General features: G+C 38.2%; 2 protein-coding genes across 9 annotated transcripts in view; both read right to left on the reverse strand.

Annotated features, from left to right (window-relative positions):
- Nucleotides 1–14,451, reverse strand: part of LOC108246394 (transcriptional repressor CTCF-like) — a 29,726-nt gene extending 15,275 nt beyond the window's left edge. The window contains exons 1-10 of one of the 2 annotated variants that reach the window (XM_017433911.3): nt 14,283–14,451; nt 7,798–7,978; nt 7,575–7,720; nt 6,500–6,619; nt 6,173–6,352; nt 4,924–5,133; nt 4,683–4,845; nt 4,113–4,283; nt 2,459–2,592; nt 2,259–2,379 (exon numbers count right to left, since the gene is read on the reverse strand). In XM_017433911.3, the coding sequence (XP_017289400.1) occupies nt 2,259–2,379; nt 2,459–2,592; nt 4,113–4,283; nt 4,683–4,845; nt 4,924–5,133; nt 6,173–6,352; nt 6,500–6,619; nt 7,575–7,720; nt 7,798–7,966 (1,414 nt within the window). In that variant the 5' untranslated portion in view covers nt 7,967–7,978; nt 14,283–14,451. Of the gene's footprint in view, nt 1–2,258; nt 2,380–2,458; nt 2,593–4,112; nt 4,284–4,682; nt 4,846–4,923; nt 5,134–6,172; nt 6,353–6,499; nt 6,620–7,574; nt 7,721–7,797; nt 7,979–14,282 lie in introns of those variants that run through there. The other variant, XM_017433912.3, reaches the window with a different exon arrangement.
- A 4,248-nt stretch (nt 14,452–18,699) lies between these two features.
- The window catches only part of ripor1 (RHO family interacting cell polarization regulator 1), an 86,695-nt gene continuing 79,663 nt past the window's right edge, over nt 18,700–25,731 (reverse strand). For all 7 annotated transcript variants that reach the window (XM_017433925.3, XM_017433922.3, XM_017433924.3 and 4 more), the window contains one exon: nt 18,700–22,028. In XM_017433925.3, the coding sequence (XP_017289414.1) occupies nt 21,931–22,028 (98 nt within the window). In that variant the 3' untranslated portion in view covers nt 18,700–21,930. The remainder of the gene's footprint in view (nt 22,029–25,731) is intronic.

The raw sequence follows: 25,731 nt of genomic DNA on the forward strand, positions 1-25,731 counted from the left end.
GTGTCCAATCCTGGTACTCGAGAGCCACTATCCTGCATGTTTTCCTTGTTTCCCTGCTCCAACACACATGATTCAGAGGTTAAATCACCTCTTCATGTTCTGCAGAAGCCTGTTAATCACCCATTGATTCAAATCAACCTATGCAGGTTTTGTGTTTACTGTGATGATGTATCTGAAATTCTTATCATTTTTTTCTCCTTTGTTTATTTGATAATGTTGAAACATTTCTCTATTCATGACTCACCTGAAGAAGTTACCAAACCGTGTGGGTGGGGGTAGGTTTGCTAGTTTGAATTGTAGGGGCCTGAGCAATTCAGTTAAATGCAGTAAAGCTTTGCTCTATCTACATTGTATCAGTGCTCAATTAAATTTACTTACAAGAGACCCATTTGAGGAATGTAGTCAACCCCAAACTGATGAGGAGCTGGGTTGAACAGATGTCTCTTTCGTCCTGTTTAATGTTGAATTTAAACTGCTGGCAAAGATACTAGCCAGGCACTTAGTGGTTTTACCCTCAATTTTATCTTAGGATCAGACTAGATTTAAACACATTGAGCACAACTACTCTACCCGAGGCTTTAATTGCACTGAACGCCAAAAAAGCATTTGGCAGAGTACAGTGGGATTATTTGTTTTCTATTTTGGGGAAAAATTTATCTCATGGGTAGGATTATTATATGCGGCCCCTCAAGCAGCTGTCAGAACAAATGGCACAAACTCTTTTGTTCATATCGCTCTAAAAGGCAGGGATGCCCACTAAGTTTATTAGTCATTTTAATGAATCCTCTGTCCACTGCTTTACAGTCTCAACCGAATATACCTGGCCTTCTGCTACGCCTGTCTGACCTGTCACGCTCTATTCCTGCTGTCCTTTCAGTTCGAGATGCATTTAAAAAATTTCTGGATATTAACCAAAATTTAGTAAAAGTGAGGCTTTTGCTGTTAACGGAAAGGTGAAAGAGTATCCACTCAATAATCTGCCATTCAACATATCAAATTCCAGTTTTGTCTTTCTTGGAATGTACATGGCTCACTCAAAGGTTAATCTATATAAGAAAAAAAAAAAAAAAAGGGTGGAATGACGCTATCTAACCTCTTGTACTATTACTGGACAACTAAGATAAGAAATCAGAATTATTGGTTTCAGTTTGAGGAGAATGAGTTCTCACCATCATGGGTGGTTATAGAAGCAAGTTCTGCTCATCCAGTAGCATTGAAAGCCTTACTTCACTCACCTCTTCACTCTTCTACTTCCAGTTACACTAAGAATGAGATAGTGACTGACTGTTTTAAAATGGCGTGTGTTTGCACTGCTCACAGGGTAGATGACATTTTGTCTATTGAGGCTGGGTTAGATATAACAACCTGAAGCAATTTGTGTGTTGATTCTACTTTTGCTTCTTTTCAACAGTTAGTAAATAAATTTTCTCTCAACGTTACTTTTTAAGATACCTTCAAGCTTAATGTTATGATTATGAGGGTGCACAGAACCTGTGAAATGTTGGATCCTACACAGAGCTCACTGTCCAGGTTTGCAAAAATATTTGATGCAGTGTCCCCTCTGTGTGAACGATGCTAACAGGCCACAGCAAATTCCTCACGTTTTGAAGCTGTCCCTCCATGAAGAGATTCTGGTCTAAAATTTTTCTCATATTGTCTCATGTAATTTGAGAGTATATCACTCCTAATTCCTTCAGAGTATGGTCTACTTTAATTGATCTTTCTACTGCTAAAAAGAACTTAATTGCACTCACAGCTCTGCTGGCCAGGAGGCTAAATCTGCAGCTCCACCTACATATACAAACTGGATTACAAAAGTCTTTTATTTTCTTAAACTGGAAAAATTCAGGATGACTATGGCTCCTAAGGCTTTATCATTTTAAATAACCTGGAATCCTTTTGTTAAAGGTACAGTTTGTGAGATCATTCTGACCTGAGCACCACAGTGATGTGGCTTGATGTGTGTAGATATACCTATATGTAATGTCTTTTATATCTTATATCATTAATTTCATCTTAAGCTTTTTTCTTAAGTTTTTCTTTCACCAGTTTGTTGTGGGAGTAATAAAAACACACCATAATAAATGGTAATAAGACAGATTTATAGCCAGTTTTGAATATCAATACATAATCTGAACAAAATACATGTTAAAGAAAGTATGCACCATTAAAAGTCAAAATGAGGTCTAACTAAAATAAAGCAATAACAAATAAGTTTTATATTCACAAAATACAAAAATTGTTGGTGTAACTTTTACCTGAGTGTGTCCTCATGTGTCTCTTCAGCTTGTATGTGTCTCTGCTGGCGTAGCTGCAAAGACTACACTGGAATGGACGTTCACCAGTGTGGGACCGAATGTGACGTTTCAGTTTGCTCACCTGTACAGCAGACAGTTTTAGTTTAACCCTTTGTAAAAAAATTAAAAAAAAACATGAAGAAAAAAATAATTCATTTTACCTCCACACTGGCATAGTCACACATGGAGCATTTGAAGGGTTTCTCATGTGTGTGTTTGTAGCGACGATGACGAACAAGCTCTCCACTGGTCACAAAAGCCATATCACAGTCTGTGCATTTGTGTGGTCGAGTTCCTGAACAACAAAAATAATAAGTTAAAAACAAAAAAACAATTTTTCTGTCTGTTTTAATAAGCAGTACATGTTCAAATTTAGGCAACAAGACTGAACCTCTGCAACTCAGGTGAGAGGACTGAGAACCCCTGCAAATGTTTCAAGACTTCCCTCAAACAGCAAACACTTAAAGGAATCATAGTGTTCATATGTATCATTTTATCTATTTATCACTCTAACTACAGTATCAGTCTGTGCACATGACTGTGTGTGTGCGCATTGAGGCATTATTTTATTTATTATTGCTAAAATAAATTCTCTCCAGCTGTCAATTTTTGAGTCCTTTGTTTAATTATGAGGCAAATAAGTCACAACACATTACACTTAGATTGTGTGCTGAAATGGTTAATAAGTGAGAGGAAACTAAACAATATTAAACATGAAAAAAAAAAAAGTTGTGAGAGAATCTTTAACCTGCTGTAATACAGAAACACTGGAATGGCCACTGACAGCACTAGGTGTGATTTTTGGCAGCCATCTTTTGAATACCTACATGTATCACTCTGTATTGCTTACATTTGCCCCTTTTCCACTGGCTCTACTTCAGAAGCCCCGCTCTACTTGGCCCGGCTTGGCTTGGCTCTATAAAAAATGCATCGCGTTTCCACCGGTCGGTAGCAGAGGAACGCCTCCTNTTTTAGGCAAAGACCATGCCCAATGAGAGGGGGATAAGTGTGCACTACCAAAACTTGGCGTCATTTGTGGAAACAACGGAAGAGTTATGGACGATGTTGGCCCTGTGTTGTTGCTGTTTTTTAAACTTATGGGGATTCTCCTGAGACTTCAGGAAGAGAGGCGCAGTGGAAGAAATGCTCTGGATGCTGCGATTGTTGCATGGAGTAGGACAGCTGTTATCCGCTGGAGATTTCAGGCTTTACAGCGCCTTCAGCTGGGGGACAGACAGCATAAACGTTGCAGTGTAAGCTAACGCTGTTGTTTATATTCCTATTACTTTGTTACCGTTCCAAAATTGTCTATCATTGTTTTCTTCACTCTTTATGCTTGCATCTGCCCACACCCATGACCAAAGCAAGCTGAGTAGAGTGGAGCCAGGACCTATAGAGCCAGTGGAAAAGGGGCAATTGATGCCACATAGCCACTAAGTGCTGTATTCATTCTAACCAGACCTGTACATCCCTGCACTTTAAATAATTAAATACTTTACATGTTTGATTAGTCTAATCACAGCTCTGCTACCAGTGTCTATAGGTTAATTTCACTTAGACTAATAGCTTTGAAAGAGGTAGAAACTTGGGGTGAGCGATAGCCAAATTAGATCACATTTTGTACAGCAAAATATTTACAGTTTATTACAATTTTAAGGAAGAACGGGTAGAAATAAAACATGTCTGCACACTTACTTCACTGACACCAGTAAAGTCTAGCTCAGAAAGGCAGCAGCCTAAATTCTCACTGTTTCCAACGGTTTTAGTCTTGTTGCAGTTAACACTTCTCCTCTGAGGAATTGGATCGGAGTGTACCTGTATGTGTGTTGAGATGATTTCGAAGGAGAGTCACTGTCCTGAAGGCTCTTCCACACAAGTGACACTTGTGAGGTCTCTCGTCAGTGTGGCTCTTCATGTGCCTGTCCAGGTTGGAGCGCCGAGGACACGTGTAGCTGCAGAGCTCACACTGAAACGTCTTCTTTACTCCTAACATGCAACAGAGACACACACAACTGCTGTCAATGCTGGGCCAAAGACTCCAAAATACTGTATAATACTGAATAACTTGTATAACATAATTATGTAAATGTTAAAAGGTTCATTATACAGTAAACTTTCATGACAACTTATTTTCCCCCTGTATTACTATATTTAATATTTCCCATGGTTCCTTTGAGGAAAGTAATGCAATTTTTATACTTTTTTTCTAAACAGAAAAAAGTAAAATGAAAATCAGAACTATATTTCACGCCAGTACAAAGTAAAAAGCGATTCTCACACACTTCTTACTTTTCTTTAATTTAAACAGACTAACAATTCAGTCTCTATCTAAAAAGCTGACTTATACATACAGTAAAAAAAACTGAATGATGTGTACTGTTTTACCTTTCTTCTTGATCTTGGTAGGCTTCGGTGGCTTCATGTTACCAACTACTTTCTCTGCATTAACCTCCGACAAAAGACCCTCCTGCTGTTCCTCTTCAAAGTCATAGACACTGACATCCATATCCTTGTCACCTTCGGTATAACGCAGACGGCTCTTTTTACCCTGGATAAGCAGCAACTTCAGTCAAACTGCACAGAATAATCTCATCCCCTCAACAATGAGCACACCTCAACATGTTACCTTCTTGGTCTTTTTGACTACTCCTGAAGGGGGTTGATAGTCTGGGTCTTTGCACCAGTTTGAGTCATCATTTAGAGACTGAACAGGCTCGTCCACGTCTTCTTCCAGCAGCTGGTTTCCCACAAGCTCCCCCTCTTCTTCAGCATGGGCTTCTGCTTCCTTTTCCTGCTCTACTGTTTCCACCTCGCCATTAGCACCAACCTTAACAACCTAAAACATTATTAATTATTTATTTACTCACATGATCAAAACAGAAATCATAAATTTTCTTTAATAAACCCAGTGAGGAACCAGAAATTTTCTGAACAAAAAAACCCAACAATTTCCAACATAAGTGATCAGCTTGTAATAGAGGTGAAAGGGTTCCCAATATCCACAGGGTTTAGATTTTGATTCAGTTTAATTTGCTTTCCTTCTATTTCTTTTTTTCCTACTTTGTAACCACTGCAGAAATCCAATCCATCAGTAATAAACAATCCAGTATTCAAACTTTTCAAAACCTACAAACAAAACCTACTGAAAGCTTGTTCTCCTAAATCATAGGAGATTTGGGAGACTAGTTGTGCTGTTTGAAAATTGTTTGGGTATAAACATTATGTTTAGTTTTATAATTTCTGATGCCTGGGTGGACACACAGGAAACTGCAGGCAGTCTCTTGTCCTTTAGGTCATTGTACAGAGCGCAAAAAAATAGTAGATTGTTAGGAAAAAAAAAACAATGTTATACTTTTACATTAAATTACACTTAACGTCCAATTCTGCGATTCCATCCATGTTTTCCACCCACACATCCTGAACGGAGACAGGTAAACCAAAGCAATCCTTTTTTCCCCCATCAATTATTCCATATCAAACATGTAGTATTGATTAGATTCCCTTTAAACCACATATCAGCCAAAAAGACAATGAACAATAAACACCTGTAGGCCCCTAAGAATTAAACAAAAAGGCAATTGGACTTCACTTCCTGTGTTTTAAAGATGTTTAAAAAAACAAAAAAGGATGTCCAGTTGGTTTCTACTCAACAATTAGGACTGCCATGTCCTAAACGACTGAGAATCACCAACATCTGAGGGTACCCAAAGTGGAGGTTTGATAAGAAAGCTGAATTTGCTGTATGAGGTAATTGTGTTGGGCACTCCGCCACTCACAAAAACTCGTTCAAAATACTTTACATCCATGAATTATATTTAATTCACAGAAGAAAACTATCCATTAAACAATCTATTCTCAGCTGCTGATCCACATACCTGAAAGCCCTCGGGGAGAGGCAATGTGTGACAGATGACTGGGTCTCCTTCCTTTGGCATTGTGGTGGTCTCTACAAATGTGCCTTGCTGCAAAGCCTCGACAGTAGTGGCAGAAACGGGCACCTGGACCAGCTGGAGCTCCCCCAGGCCCAAGGCTGCCTGCTCTTTTAGATTTACCACCTGAGAACACAGAAAAGCTAGAAGTCAAGGCTCTTCAGAGGTATGAATGGTATCTGCTAAAACTGATTTAAAACTGTGGAATAACACAACTGAACTTTTAAGAAATCCTGCTACCCCTGATTATTGAAAAACAAAACAAAGACTTACCTGTAAGGTAATGATCTGAGTCTGGTCCATTGTTGTCATAGCAGCTTGATGAGCAGCACCTGCAACCTCTCCAACCAAGCCCACTGCAGCTGTTGACCCACCTACTGCAGCATCCATTACCTGTGGAAAAACCTTCCTATTATTGGTCATTTTAGCAGGAAGTACTCAGTCACTTTCAGCTGAAGATTAATCCATTTCAAGAACTTCTGACAAAACAGCACCATGACTTCATGTCAGACCAAAGACTATATATCAAGCCTCGGTTTGGGCCTGGCATTTTTCTGTGAGGAGTTTGCATCTTCTCCTCATGTGATAAAATAAAAAAAATGCATGTTTAAGCTGCCTTCAGGCCCAGGCCTCCCTTGAAAAAGAGATCTGTGATCTCAATGGGATTTCCCTGGTGAAATAAAAAGATAAAATAAATACATAAATGTAAAATATTTACAGAGAGGTGATCTTGTTGTATAGATGTTCTATGACTGGGCTATACAACTCAGTCCGCCTGTCAATGAGTTGTTAAAAAAAATATATGTATTGACAATAATTGCCGGATGTCTGGCCCCTGAGCTGTTGGCTTTTAGTAACTGTGGGCCCTTGAAAAATGTAGCAGAACAGCCCTGGTATACATTCAAGCCTCCGACAGGAACCCCGACATTGACGATGAAACAGGACCAACCTTCTCTGTTGGCTGGTTCCAGGACAAGTTTTAAAACCAGCCCTCTCAACGCAAACAAACAGTACTCTGCAATAGTTAAAAAATAAAAACACACCTCAAATATATTTTTGTAATTCTTGTAGATTTCTGTAGTTCTTACCTTGATGCTGTATGTTCAAAAATTAAATTTTCTAACATGTTTAGCTGTAAAGAAAGCTCATGTCACACCATGACTGAACAGAGGGACGGCAGGACTTAAAGCCCCAATTGCTAATACGCAGACGCTGGTTCCAAAAATACCACATGGCAGCTCCTGTTAACTGGGTCCAGACGGTTTCAGTTCAAGATAACAAACGCAGGCACATGGTCTATAATATATAGTCTTACTGTCAAGCTTAACTTTCTTCCGAGTAAGCTTACCTCAGTCTTCACCTGCATCAGGGTTGTATCCAGAGAGTCCACAACCATCATTTCAACTCCTGCTCCAACGTCTACACCGACTCCCACCCCAGCTTCCATCAGTTCCTGCTGAGACTGGGTAACAGTAACCATTCCTTCCACAGGACCTGCAAGACAACGTTAAACAGTTTGTTTTTAGTTTTCAGTTGTTTGAACATTTTAATGAAATTCAGTTAGACAAGACCTTGTTCCAGTACGACTCCAGCTTGTCTCTGCACTACACCCTCAGCCTCCGCAGCTTGCTGAAGGAGATCCACCACAGTGTGATCCTGGCTGTGAACAGCCTGAATGGTTGGGAAGTCTTTAGTGGGGACATCCACCACTCCTAAACCATCAGCTGACCCACCATTCATGCTGCGCAACAACTGAAATACAGTGAGAAAAAAAAACACGCTTTACAACTCATTGTTCAGCAGAATAGTCACAGCATCCAAATACAACGAAGGAAAATGACTAAATATCTACTAAAAGCTAACGGACAAGAAGCAGAACATTGCTTTACATTTATCATACAAAAAAAGTCTATTATATGTATTTTATATAAATGGTATATTCAGTTAAAACAAAAAGAGAAGTTACATAAAACATTGTTGAAAACTGTGCAGTTTTAAAGAAAGCCTTTAATGGTTAATATTTTTTTATGAACACAGTGAAAGAATTCAGTCTCTCCCCAAAAGTAATTTGATGTTCTGTGAATGTTTTAGAAAGGAAGATTTGGAACCAGACAAAATCACAGTAACAGGGTCTCCCCCAGAAAAGAGGATAAGCCTGGGGGTAGGTGGCCATTCACCAGCCGACCGTGATTTAGTAAAAAAAAAAAAGATTAAAGTTGACAGGAAAGTTGAAAATATGGCTATTTATTATTTGATATTGTAAGATATTTGTGCCAAATATTTACACAACTACAGTTTTACAAAAAGGCACTTTTGAAATACTTTTTTAAAACAAAAATACAATTAATATAAATACTAATTGATTGCACCTAATTTTAATACTAATTTAAGTCACATTTACAAATAAATTAAATTAACATATATGAAAAAGTGCAAACAAAGCACCAACTCACGTCCAGGCCAATGAATAACAACAGAGAACTGAAAAACAGAGAGATGCTGTACTGTAGTGCTGGGCGATATGGAAAAAATTCTATATCACGATATGGATAATTTTATATCACGATAACGATATATATCACGATATACCCCAATTACGTACGTTGTCAGTTAGTCTCTGAAAAATATGAAAAAATAATCTCATTTCTTACTTTTTTCAAGCTTTATTTCGAAGTGACATTTAACTGAACTTCCACAAATGAGATCTGCTGCACTTTAGTGCAGCAATATATATGTACCTGTTAGACGTAACAATATCAAATGACAACAGACTCCATTATCTTCGGCCGGCTATAGTTTCACTTTTCGCAACTTTCCCCGGCTCTTTTACAACTTGCTTGACCTTCCATTTTTTGGATTGTTAAATATTCTTTTTCGTGGTTCTTCTTTAAGTGATAGAAGAGGTTTGTTGTGTTGGCGTCAGATGAGAAAACAGTCTAATAGCAGAGTTAGCATATTACCTTTTTCTGCTCCGTGTCGGACTTCTTGAACCAAATCACAGACGCCCCCCTCGTTTTGGTAAAAGTCTTTCTTCTTGGGCTGCCTGCTAGCTGTCGCTANGTAAAGCATGTCGCAAACCCACACGTAAAGCAGCGTCATGTCGCAAAACGGAGGTTCTTCGCAAAATAGTTATTTTTTCTTCTTATTTATCACTTATATAAACTGAATGTATGCAAAGTGACAACACTAATACGTTCGTCGTAGCCTAGGTTATGAAATATTTACATGAATCATTGATACAATTATGATAGAAACGACAGAAACAATAGAGACGATAGAAGAAAATATATCACAATAGACACTTTTCTATCGTCCCCACGATATGTATCATTATATCACCCAGCACTACTGTACTGTACTGTGCATATCTAATGCTGAATTTAATAGCATCATTTTACTGTTAAAGAAGGATAATATTTTCATTAAACACAAAACATGCTTACCATATTCAGTCTTGTAAAGTCACCAGCTAAATTTCGGCTCAACTAACCATTTTTGGTTAAACCTGCTCGATTCCATTTTTATTGCTGTGGCTCTGACGACCTGCTAACTCCAGGTAGCTGAAGGCGGCTCGGCCTCAGGGCTCATTAGAGTCCCGCAGGGCTCCGTGAACAGCGCGCGGACCTGAGTGCACAGTGGAGGCGTTTATACTTGGCGCTTACGTCAGTGCTGTATTCTATAAAAAGACGGGGGGCAGTACACTATGTAACCAGTGGAAATACGGTAAAAAAGAGAGAGCAGATGGTTGTCACATCAAATATGGCTGCACGTATTCAGGAGGAAGAACTGTTGTTTCTGGCTGTGATACAGAGAGGATGTTTAAACTTAAAGCATTCAGTTGGACTTTTATTGATTTATTTGCTTTAGTTGTGACTCGCCCATCATAGAACTAATATTTCTTTCCTCTGTGGTCTATAAACACTCCTTTTTATCGGCTGCAGCAGTAATCTCCTTCCATGAGTTTTGAATCGTTTGATTATCTTTGTGATCTCTCATAGAGGGATCATATAAATGCTTTTGGAGGAGCGGGTTAAAAAAAAACTTGTATAAAAATTATGTATTTATAATAAACAAGCGGCGCTTAACCTGGCGGTCGGGTCACCAAAGCCTGGCGGCCCGCCAGGCTTATAATACACTGGGGGAAACCCTGCAGTAAACTCAAAGAATAAAGAGGGAAAAGGATCAAGAATAACAATGTTTTGTTCTCAGAAGAGCTTTCTAACACACAATATGAACAAAGGAAACCATTGTCTGTATCTTTACTCACCAACTTCATATCACTGAATTTTTGTTAACAAATCTACAATCTATAGAATTTCTGAAATTACTGTGTATTGATTCCTAAAACGTTGTTTCCATGTGGACTCAAACCTGAACCTATAAAAAAAACCTTTGAATATTCACAAAATACTGTTCCCATGTGAACCGAGCTCAAGGCCTAGTAAATAAGAACAAAGACGACAGTCCTACCCATGATCTGGAGTTTAGCTTTCACCAGGATTTAGTGGAACAGTGATGTGAACCTATACTTACTGACTCTACACATTACAGCTGTTACCTTGAATAGAAAGGAGAAATTGGCTTTTAACATGATTTTTGCAGTCTGCAGGATTGTAGTGACACTGATCTCCCTTTTGTTTTGCTGCTTAAAGCCCTGAGCTTTGTTCAGTCAAGTGTTTGCTACCCGACTGTCCCTGAACCTGAAAGAGGAAAGAAACGTTATACATCTGAATTACTTCTCCATGTGATAGAACTAATATTTCTTCCCTCTGTGGTCTATAAACACTCCTTTTTATCGGCTGCAGCAGTAAGATATTTTTAAAATCATTTAAAAATATCTCAAAGCACAGATGCATATCAGACCTATGAGAAAGGACCTGCCTCTGAATTATCTGAAGGATGTATCTAGAAAAGTCTGGCAGATTTATGGTCTCTAATGCTGTGTGATGCAGGCAGAGTGGGATCCAGACTTTATCCATGAGGATTACTGCTGGTGAAAACTAAAAACTTTAACTAAAGCTGGGTTTTTCAACAGAGGCAGCAGCAGGCAGGATCACCTGCTGCAACCTCTTACACCACCTCCTACTTTTTCAATAATTTTATTTACTTAAAGCATTTCTGACCATAAATGTATGTAAAATTACAGACATCATACATGAACCTGTTGGCTAAAGCCAGAGGAGGCCCATTGTAGCTATAGGCTGTAGCAGCACAACTATAACAGGGCCACTTTGAGATTCTGATGGTAAAAAAAAACACCACAGTTACAAGGTAATAAAGCTATGTTTAAATACATCACATTATTCATTTGCTTCTATTTAAAAATAAAAATGCAATTATTATTACCTTTGATGATTTTATAGGTATATTATAATGATAAATATTGATTTATAATTATTTAAATTTTTGTGAAAAGATATAAACAAGAAGACTAGGAGAACTGTTTTATGACTGTCTTAACAAAGCCTAAAATTTTATTTATTGACGTTTTAACTGGTTTTATGTGTATTTAAGAGCCAGATGTCGAAGACAAGTCTCCGTTTCATGAAATATTATAGACAACGGATAAAACATCAGAATCAACAGGCTGTGTATTTACATTTACTTATAGCTCATTCATAATTCTAAAGTAATTGTTCCTATGTTACCAGCAGCAGAGACAATATGAAACATGCTTCTTCTGTCTGCTCTCATTTACTTTCAGATTGGCCTTTTGTTGCTGGATGAGCCAAATAATCTATTTTATTTTCCATCTTCTGGACACATTAAAGCCAAAAGGTTTAGCCAGGCCACAGTTCTACCCCGATAGAACCAGCTCTTAAAAGTTTTATTATAATTGGTAGTCAATATCCAAATATTTTTATTAATTTCTTCATATTTAAACATAAATGTCTAACCTGGTGCTTCAATTCAGATGTTAGATAGATGTTATTGTACTCTACTTCAGGTTATTCATCGGGATTGTTTTCCATACTGCTGCTGGTCATCTGTATTGACATTTTTTCAAGCCACAAAGTTAAAATTTTTGCACAAACCTGGCCTCAACGTGTAAAGGAAATTGATTAAAGTGATCACAAGACATGGCTGGAAATAATTGTTTATGAAATAATACGATTATTGCCAGCCGCTGAAGGCAAAGGAGTGATACTGTTTTTAGATTAGATAGGACTTTATTGATCCATTGGGAAGGTTCCTTCAGGGAAATTAATGTTCCAGCAGCAGCATCAATACAGTACAGAGGTAGAACACTATATAAATATAAAGAACATATAAAATAGAGGCTAAAAAAGAAAGAAAGAGTCCTGTAGGAGGGGTACTGAACATTGTTATTGCACTTTGAACTGTACATTACACATTAAGTCCAGTTGTGTGTTGTGGTGATCAGGTTGCAAGGTAACTGTTTGTTTGGTTTACTGGGTGGTTCCTACTCATCATTCCAGGAAACAGGACACTTGAGACCACAGACTGGTAGAACAACCACAGAAGTTTCCTGCAGATGTCGAAGGACCATAGCCTCCTTAGAAAGTACAGCCTGCTCTGTCCCTTTCTGTTTTTGCCTGTATGTACATTTGTCTGTCTGTTAGCAGATTATCTTGTAAAATACTGAACAAATTATGATGAAACTGGATAGTGATCAAGCCAATTCAGGGTACTTGCGACAGTTAAGCAACCTTGGCAAACACAAAATTAGCTGCAACTCAGCCAATTTGACAATCAGCAAGGTAAATTTGGTGCAGTAGTAGTTGAGCATCATGAATTAGGGTGCATGTAACTAGATTGTGCTGTGGATTTAAAACAGATTAAAAAGTGATTGTATTCTCCATAAAGACTCATAATAACGGGATCCTAATTTAATAAAACATGAATTAACTTGCTGTATCTTATGTTGCTGAGTAAAAGAAACCCAACTGCACAGTCATGTTTGTGACTTCATCTAAAACTGGTTAGTTGGCCTCCATGTCCCCTTGTCTTAACGCTGCCGTATGGCTGGAAGCTCGGGGAGGTCTTAGTAATGAACAGTTTTGACTCAATGTACTACAGTACTGATACAGCGTGGGGAGCTGCCGTATTGCATTTATATTGTGGTATTTTTGTAGCTCTCCGAGCCCAGTCGTAGAGGGAGCTCTCTGCTGTGAAATATATCAGCGCTATGAGGCTTTAAGGTGGGGGGACTGGTGCTACTACTACCCTATCCTATCAGACTTGTCACAAAAGACAAAGAACAAAGACAGCTCGATATCTGGAGGATGGAGGACTTCAGAAAACAACAATCCTGTACATCTGGTCTATGAGCAGCCGTGGCAGGATCATTTCACTGAGATTCTCACGCTCCTCTCTGTTCCGCGTTGGCTAACTACTAGCCTGCCAGGAGTGTGGACGCTGCTGCTAGTCAGGCTTCTTAAACTAAGATTAAAAAATAGACGATTCGGAGGAAAGACGATTAAATCAAACATTGGTTCGGGTTACTCTGGGGTATCTGGAGGTTTACCACACTTTGAGAATGTAGCAGGGCGCGGGCCTTAAACCTGAGCTAACACGAACTACTTACTCGTGACTTTATTAGCATCACTAGCTTCATGCTAATTACTCTCAACGGACTTTATGACACCTACTGAAGCTACCAGGTTACAGCGGAACAAATGCAACTTCGACATTTGATTCGACAAGCTCTTCTTAGCCTTAAGTAACACGTTTGTATTGGGCCTAGCACAGGCTGGTTATCACATAAACAGGCTAGCTCCACGTCGTCGGTCAGGCTGTAAAAGACGAGAGACAAAGACGGAAGAAAATGGACGCCTCGGTCTGAACTCTCCTACGAAGTTGGCAAATTATCCGTTTTATTTCATCACAGATACTCATTACATATATTAGGTTGATGGTACATTTGTTACACCCATGGTTATTTTAACACATTTCGACGGGTTTTTCAAAAACGATAGAGGGAGACAAACACTCTTCGAGAAGCTACCAGGACGCAGAGCCCCATCGTGACACCTAGAGGCCGAATAAAGATCCTGCAAACTCCCCCCTTGTCAGAAAAGTAGTGATACTTTACCTTTTTTATTGTGTTTCTTCTCCCGGTGAACCCGGCTGAAAGTACAGAGTCTGAGCTTCAAAGTTTAACTTGTAAAAAGTGCAGTCCTCTCCGCAGTTTGTTTTATTTCCTCTACCGCTTTAGCAGAGTAGCTTATTCCACAAAATGGCAGTTGAGGGCTCAGTGCGCCTGTGCGGCCGCTGGGGGGTGGTGTCGAAGCCGCTGTAGGCACTCTGATTGGCCAGCAGGGGGCGCCCCAATGGCGCTCATTTCACGGTGAGGCTCAGCAAACCCGGAAGTGTGTTATTTACTCACGACCTCTCTCCTCACGTGACTTTGAATGTAACACGTTAACAAATCAAGCTTTCGGACTTTTCTTCTTTAAAACTTAAAATTTTGATTTAGTATGATTGTCTTTTATGCCCTTTTATTCCCTTTATTTAAATTGTTTTGTTTATTTTCATTATACAAGTTTTTGTTTGCTTGTTTTGTGTGTACATTCACAGAATAATATTGTTCCATCTGGGTTATTATAATGAAGAAATATTTGCCTTTATTTGCTCGTACATTTGTTTTATAAAGTTATAAAAACAAACTTCTCTCCTCAAAACTCCTTACTGTAAAACAATCTGCTCATTACAATAAACAGAAAGTGACTTTTTAACCCAGAATGATATGACAATGTAATAAAATTATGATTTTAAAATAAAATACTGTAACAAAGTATGTCAAGCAATCCCTTTATTTCAGCTGACACAAAATGCTTTGCAAACCTACCTTGTCTTCCTCAAGGATATAAGTGTAATAATAAATTGGTCAGTTTGACTTTCAAATAACTTTTTGGCAACTATTTCATACTCTGTTCATTGAAATCTTTTTAAGAAAAAGGCATTTGCTTTTTATTTCTCTAGTCCCAACCCACCCAATATTAAAGAGACTTTAAATCAGTATCTTCAGTCTGTTAATAACCCTTTAGTTACATTTGAGGTGGACTCTTGTACATTTTGTTAATCTGAGACAGAAAATATCAACCTTCAATTCAAAACGGTTCTTCAGTAAATAAATCTTGGTCTGACTTCTACAACTGGCTGAACATGAAAATGTCTGCTTTCTCTTTTCAGAGTAGTGATATTATCTATTATATGGACAACTTAAACTCAAGCAATTCTTTTATGGTCAGTCTTGTCATTATTTTGGATGAATACCACATTCAGACTTGTGTCATTAGCTTTGGTAATTTTTTTAAATCTCTAAAATGTAAAGGTAACAGAACCCCAAAAGCTCAAACAATATATAAACGTATTTGTATTTTATTTGAGTTTCTTTTTATTTATTTGGAACTATGCACAATAGTAATATACTCCAAAGAGGCAGTTGCAGTATGCCAGATTCAGACAATGGACAATTTCCATCGGCAGTCCTTCAGCAGGTAAAGACTCAGTATGTACAGAGTACACAATTTATACCACCAACGTGGATTCAGGGTCTAAAAAAACATCAGTGCATAAAAACAAATACAGTTTGATGCTACTGAACTTGAATTCAAATATTAAAAAATTATAATCTCAGACGTTAAACTGAATCCAACAGAAAACATTGAAACATGAACTCCAAATTAACCACACTAAATGCTGACCATGTTCATTAATGTTGACAGCAGTGGCCACTAAAAAGCCAATTCAGGAAATGCGTTCCACTGCTTAGTTGCCCTTAATGAAAATACAGATGGTCCAAAAGCTGATATTTGTTTAGGGGTTCTAATTCTCCTCGAACAGTCAACCTGGAGGATCTCATCACCTGTGTTGAACAGAGCTGCACAAATACTTTCAGTGGTGGAGGAGCCATATTATCGATCTTAAAAACTAGCCAGATATCTGAGTATATGATTAGATCATCAAAACTAAACAACTTATGTGTAGTGAGTATAAGACAATAGTGATACGGTTTCTAATCCTGTACCTTTAAGGCCTGATTATAAAATGATCAGACTGATTTTAAGGTTGTCTGACCCATCTAAGACCAGCATGATCTACAGAATAAAACTGAGATGATGCTACTGGATTCAAATACACCACTGATTCCTCCTTAGTAAATTCATTTCCAGTTTGTCGAAATATAAATGTTTTAACAAAAAGATAAGGGAGACAGGAAGATTCAGCTTGAGTTTTAACAATTTGTTACAAACGTCCAGCAAAACATCCCAGGGTTGAGACAGTTCTAAGCATTAGACTCTATTTACCTCAGATTGTCAGTGAGTGCTCATTTGAGCAAAGTTTATCAATAAAACATAATTCCATCATTCTCCCCATAACTGGAAGGCCATACCACATAGAGGGTAGCATGATCCAACACTGAACTGTGATCAGATATGCAGTATACAGGACAATTCTGTTCCACCTAATGAGGACATCTCAGAGAGCCTATCAGTGCCTTATCAGTGAATCTTAATTTTCATAGCAGTTATCCTCAATTTGGACACATAAATGTTTAACTAAATAAAACAAAGAAAAATAAGTCTTGTCATTTTTACCACCAGATAATGAAAATAATTCTTTATCAATACCAATAAAACCTTCAAAAGGAAAAAAAAATATTTATGAATATACTAAGTAAAAATATGATAAGAAAACAGGAGGAGAAGATTAAGAAGAAGGTGAAGAAAAATAATAATAAGAAAAAGATGTTCTTGTCTTTGAGTCAGTTCTTTTCATAATTTCTAGGAAGTGAAGGATTCATTCATTTCAAACAAGGTTGGTAAATTTGGGAGTAACAAGAAGATAAGTTAAATTTGCATGGATTCTATTCAGACTAACCACACTTTTAAACAGGCTAATGTAGATTCACAGATTTAATTGTTACATTAAGCAGTTTAATGAATTAAGCACTACTAGATAAACAAAAAAAAAAGTTTACACAACTTTTATTTTATGAACTCCTCAAAAATTTAGCTAAATCAAACAACAGTTTGTCAGTTTTGAATAAATCAGATTAACATGGAGGTTTGCACAAGGGGTTTCTAATAGTGATGTTAGAAGAAGGTATATTTGTTTACTTATGATTTTAGCAACCCTTTCAAATCATATTTTTGAGTTAAACATGGATGGATGGATGGATTATATTAGATCTTACAGTTTGTTCCACCAACGAATCCCACTCTTTAAAGATCTGATGTGAAGTAATAAATCTCAGTTTAATCATTTCTTCGCAGTTAAAATAAATAAATAAATTTGATTGTGTTACTGTGTGTCACTGTCAAGTCAACCAGTCATTCAGTCATCAGGCTTTTGTCAAGCAGGAGTGATGAACACATTATCTGAGTACTCACTTGTCTCATCTCAACCGTTAGAAAAACAAACAGTCTTTTCTCTTTAAAATTAAATTTGAATAAAATGTTGGAACAGCAAAGTTCCTACTTTTGGGTGAGACAGAGGGCTGCTGTCTGGGTGATCATCTGACCCAGAATACAATAAAACCTCTAATTCAACTGCAATTACAGAGGTTTTGTTTCTTCCATTTTTTTGTTTATTATTCAAGAACCAAGGTTGTACAAGCTTGTAGGCTGTAAAAAAAACAAAAAACAATCAGTGAAATGATCCTACCACTGCTGCTCAAACACCAAAACAGTGGATTTTGAACTGCTACTGCCTTTGTGAATACTAACTAAATAAATAAATTGAATCTCAAAATCAGTGAAATATGTCACCGCCAATGCTTCAATCCTTTGCATTTTTACCTCCCCTGAGATCTGATACAAACTTACACTGAGCTCTTCGAGTCTGACCGTTGACCCCCACTTTATACTGGAAGGAAAACAACCACTGTAAACTAAGCCAATGTTATTGATTCTCTGTTTATCAAACTGATTAACGACCAGTTTCAGAGTACTAACAGAAGTAAAATTTCTCTTAATTTCCACTCCAAAAATCCATTAGGAGAGTGAGTGTAATCTGCATGTGAATCTAGTTTACATAACATCTCAGCTTTAACAGCTCAAACTCCACACTCTCTGCTTTTTAAATTGATAAAGGCGACCATCTTGAGTTACATTGACTCCAAAAGGTAATCATATATAGCTGCAGACACATATAGCCAGTGATTACTTTCTGGGAGTTTCAGTAAAATCTGTCCAGTGTTTCATGAGCTATTTTGCCAACAGACGCAGGCAAAATCATAATTGCCTGCCTTTTGGTGGCGGGTGATGGTAAATGTGCATCCTGACCCCTGTGTTCTCAGCTCAGTGTTGCTTCCTTATTTTCATCATGACACACACTCTGGACACACACTCTGCTTTAATTTCTTTTGTACAAAAGATTAACTGATTAAAGACTAGATTACCAAACATCCTAACACGTAGGAAAGCACAGCCCAGTTTCTGTGTGCTCTTAGCACAGGCATAATCAGGTCATGGTATGGTAAAACAAAACAAATGAGACAAACAATCCTTAAAATAAATGTTTAATAAATTGTATACATTTGATACAATATTTATTGAAAATATATTAGAAAAAAATCAATTTTGTGCTCAAATCTGCAGATTTGATTTTACTTATAAAAAACATCTACATATAAGCTTTTTTTATTTGCTCTTTAATGATCATAAATCCCTAATTCTTCTAAATCTGAGGCACTTCTGAACAGTAAGATGTGGTGTGCATGCAAAGGTATAGTTACAGATTTCTGCTGTCATTCAGCAACTTAACAGTGAGAAATCAGCTACAACAGTTGGATCCTCCATAAATAGACAAACTGACTCCACATCATGTCGCTGAAAGATCCTCATATAACAGATCATCATAACTGAACACATTAAACTGGCTGTCTCCACACCCCTCAGATAGCTCAAACTTTATATTACACTTCATCACATACATTACATACATTGGAAATACAGCACATACATCAATAATTTGTTTGGTCGTGTGTAAAAATACTGAATCCCTGGAAGTCATTTCATTAGGAACAGGTAGTGTTGGCACATTATACACCAGGAACACAAATCCACACTAACTCTGCTCACTTTGTGGCTTTTTCACACTTTGTTAAAAAATACTAATGAAGTCGGCTGAAGTCCGAAGCTCATCCAACAAAAACTACAAACTAAAAAACAGTTCTGTGAGGTTTAAAAAGGCACTGCAGTGTTCAGAAGCACAATACAAATAGGTGCTAACATGTCAGAAATCAGTTTTACACACCGGACAAAGTCAAATGTTGACCTGATGATGGCACTAGAAGTCTTAGTTCCTCCTGAACAGACAATACCAGCCTGAATCAAAAGTCATCTGGCATCAGGACCATTAACCAAAGAACGGAGGCAGACTGGTCTTTTGATGGACACGTCCAGCTGTGGTATTAAAGTAATGAAAAAAAAAAACTAATCCTGGTGTCACCAATAAAACGACATTGCACTGAAGTTGAGCAGCTGAGGTTATTTGGGTTTGATTGTTCAAGTTGCCAGGTGCCAAAATCAGCCTAATCACTCACAAAATATAGCAATGTTTAGGGTATTGGAGAATTGTGGGCAGGTTTCAAACACAGAGTAACACACAACAGTTGTATGTTTCAGTCCAACCCTACAATCTGCTGTGAAGTGGAAATAAGATCTGATCCTCAAACTATAAGAAATAAGACATTAACAGGTTACTGAGAATAAGAAAACATCCACTAAAAATGAAATCCTACTTTATGATTAAGAGAAAAAACATCTTGTAATAAAAAGGAGACCAGGTGCAATCGGTTCATACTAAGGGCACGTGAAACGTCACCTTCAGTTTTTCCTAATAAATAATGTGCATTACTTAATTACTTAGGTTGCTGTGCATTTTGTTCCATTTGTTTTCAACTATTTTGACTCTTTAAAATAGAATTTAAAATGATTTTTAATGATTCATTCTTACTTATTTCAAATAAGTAAGAATAAGTGCAAATAAGTTATTTGCAGTTATGGAACAGAACAGGTCATCAGTAAATGTATCATATCGCCCTGTCTGCAATGATCAGAACTGCAAGCAGCTTCAACAGCGTGTCAGAGGTGTAGAAATAATGCCATCCTATGGACACATTCTGCTGGTCCGACCTCACTGATACATCCACGATTAACACTAGACCTCATGTGATCTGGTGTGCAGTATGGAACCTGCTGTGTCCAACAGCAGAGATTTTCTGTTTTAATCCTACAAATAGATTTTTTTAAAAAGTAGAAGATACGTTAGCAGGACCTAGTCAAGCAAGCAGCTTGGAGCAGAAAGACCAGACATGAACAGAATCCAGAAAACTAAGGACAGAGGGGAGACATGCAACACTACATTTTCTTCAACATAATAGGCCTATTTTTCTGACCATATAGATTGAGGTTCAAAGGAAAATGAGTGACTATATATGCATGCACGACTTTTTCAGTTTAAATCTTTTGGAATTATTTAATAGAAATTGTTATCCTAATTTAATCCTGTTAATCTGATGCAAGATCCTATCAGCTAAAACATACAGTATTTATAGAATACTAAACTCAGTTAGCATAAAGTTATAGTTTAATAACATTTAAGCAATAAACACATCAATGATGCTCAGAGTTATCTCTCTCAGTTTTTAAATTCAATAACAGAGTATGAAAAGGGACAATGAAGTCTGTCTTGAATGAAAATCGCTTGCTGCCTTTCATGCCAGACTTTTAAGATTGTTGAGAAATGATGGAGTTATAGTTGTTTTGGTCAAACCTTGAAAATAACAGCATGCATGATATCGTATTCAGAGTTGACTGACTCTCAGCTGCAACCAAAATTTAGCTCAAAATCTGGAAAATTTAGCGAGTTACAGCTATTTTTGTGTTGACCAAGGAGTACACTTTTGAAATGAAGATAGGCAGAGTTAGACCGGTTTGTTTTAATAATTAATATTTGTCATCAGTGTGCTTTTTAGGCCTGAACATCTGTGGCTATAGCTCTGGAAGTTTTCTATCAGAGGAGAGCTCCTGAGCCGGTGTCAACATTTACAGCTCTAGCACTGTAGAGGTATAGAAACTAAACTTAGATGGGTTCAACACGCCTGCAAGAACTCTGCAACTATTCTGAACATCTTCAAAATTCAAGCGACGTGCCTCTGCGACTCAGGCGAGGAGATTGAGAACCCCTGCAAACACTTTGAGACATTTCAGAGACTCACTCAAGGTTGATTTTCACCAACTAGTATCCAACAGTTGCTGCCCGGTGAGATAAAGGCTTTACATCCATTTCCATTCAGATGAGCATCTTTGTGAAATTCTATTAGAAATATTTCTTTGGTGAATGGAACATTTACCCTAAGAACACACAGTCACAATCAAAATTTTGATATAAAAATTATATAAAAATAAGTTATTTTCATTTTCCTGCTTTGAACATATCTGTTATGATGGTTTTGTCTTTTGCGTGAAAACACACTGACTTCTTCCTCTTACAACACCAGTCTAACTACATTTCAGAGCTGGGTTAGAAATCTACTGATAAACCTTTTTGTTTGTGACTGAATGTAAGTGAAAAATATCATGAAAATAAAAAGCTGACAGCCCTGGTGGTATTAAAGACACTTCTCTTCTAGTGCAGAAGGACTGAAGTGTATAGCTGGTATTCCATTGGGCGAAGATAATCACAACCTAGTAAAACCCAACAAACAGTGTCTGCCTGTGTGTGTTTTGTCAGAAGGCTGTGCTGGCCATGCTTCCTGGAGCAAAGAGAATTGGTAGGGTGTCCTGAGAAATCTCCACATGTCTGTGGGCCATCTTTCCTTCTTCACCTGCTCCACACAACAAACAGAAGAACAAAAGAAAAGCATAATTTCATTGAAATACACTTTTAAAAGGCATCTTTGTTAGACAAAAATGAAAAAGTACACATGTATTTTTTTTTCCTAAAATAACACAAATATATAAAATCCCAATTCCGGAAAGAGTTGTGTGATTGGCAAATCTTATAAACCCAAATTTTAATCACAATGGAACATAGTACACATATCAAATGTTTAAACTAAGAAATTGTCGCATCTAAAAAAAAGTTTGCCAGACGCAACAAAAGGTTGTAAAAGTAAGTGGTATAAATAAGAAACAGCTGGAGGAGCATTTTGAAACTAATTAGGTTAATAAGTTAACTGACCTGTTGGTAACAGGTCAGTAAAAGTACTGGGTGTAAAAAGAGCATTTTAGAGGATGAATCTTTCATAAGTAAAGATGGGCAGAGGTTCATCAGTCTGTGAAAAACTGTCTAAAACAATTTCAGAATAATATCATTAAAAATGGTCAAGAATCTGGAAAAAAAATTCTGTGATCTTTGGATGTTTGTGATCTTTGGGCCCTCAGGGGCCACTGCATTAAAAACAGGTCTGATTCTGTTATAAATATCACTGCATGGACTCAGGAACACTTCCACAGATCATTGCTTCTAAACACAGTTCACTGTGTCATCCACAAATGCTGCTTAAAGCTCTGTCAGGCAAAGAAGTCATATGTGAACACCATCCAGAAACAGTGCTGTCTTCAATGGACCAAAGCTCTGTTAAAATGGACTGGGGGAAGAGGAGAACTTTTCTGAGGTCAGATGAATCACAACTTAAAGTTCTTTTTGGAGACCACAGATTCTACATCCTCCATACTGAAGAGGAGAGAGAGCGGGACGATCCAGCCTGTTATCAGCGTACAGTTCAAAATCCTGCCTCTCTGATGGTATGGGGGTGCATTAGTGCCTCTAGCATGGGGAGCTTACACATCTGGAAAGCAGGGTTTCCCCCAGTGTATTATAGGCCTGGCGGGCTGCCAGGCTTTCCCTCTTCCGCCGCCAGGCTAAGCTCCCCTTGTTTATTGTAAAATACATAATTTTTTATACACGTTTTTTTCCACCTGCACCCCCAAAACCGCTACTTTTATGTACCTTACCGCGCGAGGGTACGCGCACCAACAGTGACNCCCGCATCAATCAAATTGCCGCGTTGATCACCGCGTGAGGGTGACACGCCAACAGTGACGCAATCGCGCTGTCCCTGCCCCTGTGCGAAAGTCCCTCATGGTGTCACGTCGCGGTCGTGCACCTCCCAGTTTTGGTAATTTCGTGTGGGCCGTGCATGCCGCGCTCCAATCAAAATGGCCGATTTCGGAGCTCTAGCGGAGCTGGTTTGCCTGTATCAGCATTTATATGATCCCTCTTAAACGGCTCAAAACTAATTGAAAGGAGACTACTGCTGCAGCCGATAAAAAGGAGTGTTTATAGACCACTAGGGTTAGTTGAGCCGAAATTCAGCGGGTGGCTTTACAAGACCGAATACGGTAAGCATGTTTTGTACTTAAAGAAAATATTATTATGACACGTGCTAATTTATCCTTGTTTAACAGAAAAACAATGCTATTAAATTCAGCATTAGATAAGTTTTGTATTGTTGTTACATGTAGTGATCAAACATGCAGCCTGTGCCACAAAAAGCACAGTACAGTACAGCATCTGTCTGTTAAACTCTGTTTAGAGTTCTCTGTTGTTATTCATTGGCCTTGACGTGAAACGCGTGTTGGTGCCTTGTTTGCACTTTTTCATTCATGTTACTTTAATTTATTTGTAAATGTGACTTAAATTAGGATTCAAATTAGGTGCAAACAATCTGTAGTTATTTTAATTGTATTTCTGTTTAAAAAATATTTAAAAAGTGTCTTTTTGTAAAACTGTAATTGTCTAAGTATTTGACACAAATATCTTACAATATCACATAATAAATTGCCATATTTTCAACTTTCCTGTTAACTTTAATCATTTGCTTTACTATATCACGGTCAGCCAGCAATCGGCTGGCGAACGACCACCTACCACCGGGCTGCCTCTTTTCTGGGGGAAACCCTGTGGAAAGGCTCCATCAATGTAGACAAGTCTATACAGGTTTTAGAACAACATATGCTCCCATCCAAATGATGCCTTTTTCAGAGAAGTCTTTGCATAATAACTGCGTCTATTCCAAAAGCATGGCTTCACAGTCAATGAGTCCAGGGTGACTGGCCTGACTGCAGTCCAGACCTCTCATCAACTGAAAATATTTGGCACATAATGATGACCATCTTGAATCAGATATAGCAACCAGGATGAGGCCACAAGGAAGTCCGCAACAACCAAATACCTACAGAGAGTAAAGCGGGTCTTGAAGAGCCTGCTGAATGGTAAAAACAAAGTCCAAGCTATCATGCTAGTCATCAGATACCCTGGTGGTGTAATAACCTGGCAAAAGGAGGAGATAGTTTGTGAGACAGGAAAGCTCCTCACAATTCAGGGTTTCACCCTAAGTCCAGCACCCTGAGACTGTACACTAAGAGAAAGGAGGAAGGCAGAGCATCTAGTGAGCATCAGAGCCAGTATACAAGATGAAACAACCAAGATCCTGGAGTATATCAGGAAAAAAGCCCCCAATGATTATCTGCTAAGTGAATTTCTCAGTCAGCAGAAACCCAATGTGGAAGAGGAGACACAAGAGGAACCATCATGAAAACATGTGTCCCTGCACGGCATTTACCACCGGCAGATTGAAGACGTGGCTGATATCAACAAATCCTACCAGTGACTAGAAAGGGCTGGACTGAAGGACAGCACAGAAGCACTAATCATGGCAGCACAAGAGCAATAAAGGCCGGGGTCTATCACATCAGACAGGACCCAAGATACAGACTGTGTAAAGATGCTCCTGAGACAGTCCAGCACATAATAGCAGGATGTAAGATGCATGCAGTCAAAATGTACATGGAACATCATAACCAAGTGGCTGGAATAGTGTACAGGAACATCTGTACCGAGTATGGACAGGAAGTCCCACAGTCAAAGTGGGAGACTCCACCTAAGGAGGTGGAGAATGGCAGGGCTAAGATACTGTGGGACTTCTAGATCCACTGACAAACAGGTGATGACTAACCAACCACACATTGTGGTGATAGATAAGATACAAAAGAAAGCAGTGGTGATTGATGTAGCAGTTCCAAGTGACTATAACGTCAGGAAGAAGGAGCACAAAAGGCTGGAGAAATACCAAGGGCTGAAAGAGGAAACGGAGAAGTTGTGTAGGCCTCAGTGTTTGTTTTCATGTGTTACATGTTGTTTTTACTTGTTAGGTTTGATTCTTGAATTTGAGCAGCACACATTTTTAAAATGTGCTCCAAAATGTAAATTTGACTTGAATTTCTTTTACTGGCTAGTATTTTTACTAACTTTTAACAACATTTTAAATTTTGAGTTTATAGGATTTGTATCTTTATATATTTTTATATTTAAAGGATTTAGAAAGACCCCTTATGATGAATCAAAATATTGGACACAGTGTTCCCTCGCCCGGACGCGGGTCACCGGGGCCCCACTCTGGAGCCAGGCCTGGAGGTGGGGCACGTTGGCGAGCGCCTGGTGGCCGGGCTTTCACCCATGGAGCCCGGCTGGACACAGCCCGAAGAGGATACGTGGGTCCCCCTTCCCATGGGCTCACCACCTAT

This window comes from Kryptolebias marmoratus, linkage group LG11, assembly GCF_001649575.2.
Source record: "Kryptolebias marmoratus isolate JLee-2015 linkage group LG11, ASM164957v2, whole genome shotgun sequence".
NCBI classification, from domain to species: Eukaryota; Metazoa; Chordata; class Actinopteri; order Cyprinodontiformes; family Rivulidae; genus Kryptolebias; species Kryptolebias marmoratus.